Source organism: Sinocyclocheilus rhinocerous, unplaced genomic scaffold (assembly GCF_001515625.1).
Source record: "Sinocyclocheilus rhinocerous isolate Xijiao unplaced genomic scaffold, SAMN03320098_v1.1 scaffold344, whole genome shotgun sequence".
Classification (NCBI taxonomy): domain Eukaryota; kingdom Metazoa; phylum Chordata; class Actinopteri; order Cypriniformes; family Cyprinidae; genus Sinocyclocheilus; species Sinocyclocheilus rhinocerous.
This window is the reverse complement of record NW_015627959.1, coordinates 366,404-372,223: the sequence shown is the minus strand read 5'-3', so window position 1 is coordinate 372,223 and position 5,820 is coordinate 366,404. Positions and strand designations below refer to the sequence as shown.

General features: G+C 35.2%; 1 protein-coding gene and 1 pseudogene across 3 annotated transcripts in view; both read left to right on the top strand.

Annotated features, from left to right (window-relative positions):
• LOC107737116 (leucine-rich repeat LGI family member 2-like) overlaps nt 1-1,794 on the top strand; it is a 4,654-nt pseudogene extending 2,860 nt beyond the window's left edge.
• Nucleotides 1,795-4,835: 3,041 nt separating this feature from the next.
• The window catches only part of LOC107737122 (coiled-coil domain-containing protein 149-B-like), a 6,329-nt gene continuing 5,344 nt past the window's right edge, over nt 4,836-5,820 (top strand). For all 3 annotated transcript variants that reach the window (XM_016548559.1, XM_016548558.1, XM_016548557.1), the window contains exon 1: nt 4,836-5,195. In XM_016548559.1, the coding sequence (XP_016404045.1) occupies nt 5,011-5,195 (185 nt within the window). In that variant the 5' untranslated portion in view covers nt 4,836-5,010. The remainder of the gene's footprint in view (nt 5,196-5,820) is intronic.

Sequence of the window (5,820 nt, the reverse complement as noted above, 5' to 3'; positions counted from 1 at the left end):
TGTGTATAGGTAGTATTTATAAAGTTTTAGCTTTTAGTTTTGGATCTGTTTTTAGTTGTTTTAGTACTACAATTGATTGCTTCTGTTGTCCTCATTTGTAAGTCGCTTTGGATAAAAGCGTCTGCTAAATGACTAAATAAATAAATAAATAAACATTTATTTCATTTGCGTAAAGTCTTCTATCCATTTGTATTAATTCATTTCCTCTCTGTTTTTACAGGTCATTAGCAAATAACAATTTAAAAACACTGCCCAGGGGTCTTTTTCTGATCTGCGCTCTTTGATTGAACAGTGAGTTTTTCAGTTCACTGTTTGCAAATGTGCACATACAATCAACATATTACCAAGACAACCACTTACATATACCATGCTAAATAGCTGGGAAGCAATGATATTGCAGTCACATAATGTAGATATGATTTTGTTTATTTGCAGAGTTTTTAGAGTGTTTTGATCATTTCATGTCTAATAAACAGAGATCTGTGTGGGAACATGTTCCATTGCGACTGTGAATCAATGTGGCTGATGCTGTGGTTGAAGCGATCCAATGCCATAACCTCTGATGTTTACTGTGCCAGTCTATCTGGCATGAAGGGTGTCCTATTAAAGGATGTCCCAGAAAAACACAGCAAGTGTGTCTCCACAGGTAACTAAATTTCTGTTGCTTAGATATCTCAGATTTTATGTTGAAGTTTTGAATTGAGTGTCTTGATAAATGCAGTGAAAAGATGTGAAGGTGTGATTTGCTTACACTTGTTTAGTGACAATGAATAAATGTGCTTCCATATGTCTGGCTCTTTTCCCTTCAGATTTTGTTGAGCATCAAATAGTGAATACTCAATCAATGTCAGCAGACATCTTCTCTCACAAAGATGATATACATATGTCGTTATGGCAGTTCCAAACTCAGACAGCTGCATAATCATGGAATGGGATCATATTGAGACTAAATTCAGGCCTTTTGATAACATCACAGGTTTGACTCCATAATCATTTGTCATATGTCATAAAAATGAAAGAGTACAGATGGAGTTTTCATTTTTTAAATATATTATATTTCAGGACGGTCTGTTGTTGGATGCCGGTCTGTTCTGATCAACGAGCAGGCATTTGTCATTGTCTCCCAACTCTTCGATGGCTTCCTTGTCTACAAATATGACCAAGCACAGAATAAGTTCACCCAGTTTCAGGCAGTTGAAATGTTTAATGTGTCCAAGCCGAATGACATCGAAGTCTTCCAGATTGGAGATGACTGGTTCTTCCTAATTGTGGACAGTTCCAAAGCTGCAGACAACTCTTTTTAAATGGAATGAAACTGGTTTCTACTCATACCAGTTCCTTCATGAGTGGTTTCGTGATACAGATGCAGAGTTTTTTTATTTAGATGGCAAATCTGTCCTCATACTTGTGAGCCGTTCCCAGGTTCCTGTTATCTACCAATGGAACAAGAGCACCCAGAAGTTTGTTCTCCATGATGAGATAGCAAATATGGATGACATTGTCAGCGTGAAGGCCTTTAGGATCAATGATGTGCTCTACCTTGCATTTGCCTGCTACATCGGTGACTTAAAAGTCATGAAGTGGACGGGCAAACACTTTGAGGAAGTACAGGGCTTCCCTTCACGTGGCGCCACAGTATTACAGCCCATCAAGTTCAAAGACCAGCACTATTTGATTCTGAGCAGTGATTATTCTTTCTTTCAGATCTTCAGGTGGGATGAGGAAAACCAGAAATTTATCAAGTTCAGGGATGTGTATGTTTATGTTCTAATTTATCCTACTGAGCTGATTTGATTTTATGCAAGCATGTTATTGGTGCTGAGTAGTGATATTGTTCAGTGCCATTGTCTTTCATGAATGAATTCCTTAGAAATTTTTTATTTTTTATTTTTATTTATTTATTTTTTAACGGAGAAGGATCCCTTATATACTGTAGCTGGCCGAGCATTATACTGGATGTACATTTGAAAATATATTATTGATAATAAATAAAACAGAATCTTCTATTTATCTGTTCATTCATGTTTGTTCTTATTTACATATATGCATTTTCAGTTTCATACAAGGAAGCCAACTGGACAAAAGGTTTCGCAGCCCATTGTTTTGGATGAATCACTGTTCCACATATACTGTCAACATAAAAACAGAACATAACAAGAAAGAAGCATGTTAAAGCTGACATTTCAGATAACACTTCACTCCTTGACAGTGAGAAACTGCTTATGTTCTGTTCACAAGGATCTCTTTACCAATCAGTCAGCAGCATCATTCTTTTTGACAGAGCACTTAGGTTTGATAAATAAGACCAGATGCAATGTAGCCTATACTGTATAAGCACAATGTCACATGTAGCTTACATTTAAAGTAAGCACGTAAATGATGTGTGACATAAGCTAGAGGTCTATCTATATAATTTTTTTTCTGCTGTGCATTATGTGCATGTTCTATTATTTACATTATATGCGTATATTATGTGTTGTGTGATATTATGGTGGACATTTATAATAGCCTACCCTTACGCAGGGTATCTTCAAGCAAATTGAGACCTTTAGTTTTTATTTAATAACACAAGTAGGCTAATAGCTTTACCGAAATTTGGCCAACTGCACGACAGTACAATAGAATACTTGATATATATATATATATATACATACATGCATACACACTAACATTAACACTTATTAAATGTGAATATTTGATATGTGAAAATCGTTGTAAATAAAAACCTCAAATTTGGAGGTTGCCGCAATGTATGAAGCAACAGAAGACTTTTGCAGCAAAACAACTACAGTTTACAGTTTATTTTAGACAATAGGGTCATTATAAATCACACAACGTAACGTAAAAACCTAATCTACACATATTCTCTGGCTTTAAAGTGCTGTAACTGTGGAGGCGAGCACAGTGCTGGCTTCGGGGGATGTGAGGTACATAGGAACGCTGTAAAAATTCAGAACGTCAGGATGCAAGAGGGAATATCGTATGCCGAGGCTGTTAAAAAGGTGAAACAGACAGAAGTTGGGCAAGGAAATGGTACAACGGTCCTAATGAACAAGAATAGTAGGCCATCTTCGCAACACAAATTAAATGAAGACTTTCTAAAAGTTGGAAAAGTTGAGTTCATGACTTTTCTAGCTGAGGTAATAAACTGTGCTGCACAAACTGAAAGCAGAACTGAGAGGATAAAAATCATAATCAAGGCAGCTGAAAAACATCTTCAGATTGAGGGAATCACTCTGGAACAAGTCAATGAAAAACTTAAGGGTCAAATAGCAGATACACAGGCATCATATGGAGGCTCTTAATGGTAATATCAGTTCTACAGTGGAATGCAAGGAGCTTAATCGCTAATGGGCAAGAATTTAAAAAGGTGTAGCTATTCAGTGGGTGGAGGAAGTTAAGCCTACTAGGGTAGTCATTTGTACAGATTACTTGTCAGCTTTAAATAGTTTAATAAGTGAACCATCAACATCAAGAAAGGATTTAATCTATGAAGTACTTATAAATCTGTTTAGGATTCAGGAAATTGGTATAGTCCTGAGGTTCCTATGGGTACCTGCACATGTAGGGCGGTAATACACCATAAGTTGGCTTGTCAACCGCCATAAAATCGCACAAGAAGAAGATTCTCTGGCTTTTGCAGCACTGGCACTTCGCGACACGCTGCTGAGGTTGGCCATCATCCCAGCCGGAAATGATGTACGTGATGTTGAGGAAACCCGAAACATGTAATCGTGTCATCCTCGTCGCAAAGTGTCATTTCTTCAGTGTTGTCACATGAAAAGATATAATAAAATATTTACAAAAATGTGAGGGGTGTACTCACTTCTGTGAGATACTGTATATAAAATACATTAATCATCATGCATGTGCACAATTCAAACTATTAAAGAGGTTTTTCTTTAATAGTGTGAATGTAAATATCAAAAGTCTTCTGTATGTTTTCATTTAGGGAACTTATAACCCCATACCAACTAAATAACAGGCCTCTATGGACTTTGAATGTGTTTACATAATCTTTTGAATAAATGTACCTATATGATAAAATCATGTACTTTAATATCCCTTCTCAGTGCATTGACAAGTTTCAAAGAATTGGTTGACCTCTTTGATATTTCTTTTAATTTAAAAGTAGGACTTTATTTGAGTAGTTCTCAACAGGGGCCCGGGGCCATTAGTGGCCTTTAGCAAACTTCCAGGGGGGCTGCATATGATGACTTGTTCAGTAATAATAAGTACAACTAACAATAATAATAATAAGTAATAAATTATCTAACCTCAGTAAAAGGCTAAAACCACTAAAATCAAGATGTAGGGCATCTAAATTGAAATTATATTTCTTATTTTAATTTGGCCCTTCAACTGCTGTTTTATTAAAGAACATACAGTTCCTAGAACATCTGGAATCACCAAAATAAATTAATGAGTAAGTTATGAGTAATTTTTTTAATCTAGCGACACTTCTGGTTTCTGTGAAAAGTTTGAAATCAGAAAATTGTCAGCAAAAGTACCAATATAAATATTCTAACTTACATGGAAAAAAAATGCAAATATTATCTTGAAAGATCGGAGGCCTTTGAGTCAAAAGCTCAGCAGATTTTGCTAAAAAACAATGCAAGAACCCACTTTGATCATTGCCTTTTTGGCAATGGTGACTAATGCATTGAATTGAAGCATTAACAACCCTGTTGTTTTCTTTGTGTGCCTAGTTCCTGGTATGCAAAAGAAAGCTGGAGAGTAAGAAGGAGGCACTGCTGATTTCAGCTCATGAAAAATGGGGGCAAAAACAAAAGTGTTGTGTTTTATAATTTTGTTCAGTGTATTTAACAGGGACTATGCACAACACAAGTGTTGTGCCAGAGTTAGCTACAGAGCTAATTTGCATCGGCAGTCCCTGGGCAGGATGTTGTTACAAAATTACAATACTCCATTACAAACAATACAATACATACAATACATAAAATATACAATAATAGTAAAAAAGCAATATCTGTTCTTTGTCCTAACTTTATGGTGTTGCAGAATGAAGCACTTAAACAAAGCTTAAAGGCAGCCACGGATGAATTACAGGATGTGAGAGCAGAGCATAATGTTTATCAGGAGAAAGCTCGCAGACAAAACCTGGAAATTAACCACATCTTGGGAAGCCACGAGAACCGCATCCTGGATATAGATGCTCTATGTATGGAGAACAGGTCAGTTTTGCCATGTTCAGGATCTAGTCACCTACACATTTAGCATCTACTGCTGCAGTAGTAGGAGGTAAAACACACACACACACACACACACACTATAATTGCCATACATATGCAGAGATTTATTATTTTAGTACACAAAAATCACATTCTGATTCCAAAATAACTGCTATTTTAGCTATAGTAGTTTAGTACTGTATATCAATTAGCTATCATTGATATATAGTACTATTATAGTTTTGTTAATATTTAAAACTTTTTTTAATTTTCTGTTTTGATTTTAAATGTAAAGTTTTAGTAATTTTAAATTTTTTAATTCATTTTTCTTTTTTTTCTTTTTTTTTTAAAATATGTATTTATTATTTATTTAGGTTTTAGTTATTTTTGTACTTAAAGTTAAACTAAAATAAAATGATAAATGATGCCTTGGCAACTAGCTGACATCAAATAATTTTAGAATTTCCATGATTTCTTTTATTTTTATTATTATTTTTTTTTACATTTACAATAATGACCCTGCAAAATAATCCGTGATCCAGTCCAAGTTGGTATTTTCAATGTAACAGAAATGTGACTCTAGGAACTTGATCAGGTTTCTGGTGAGACTGACCTCTGCTGGTCTGGG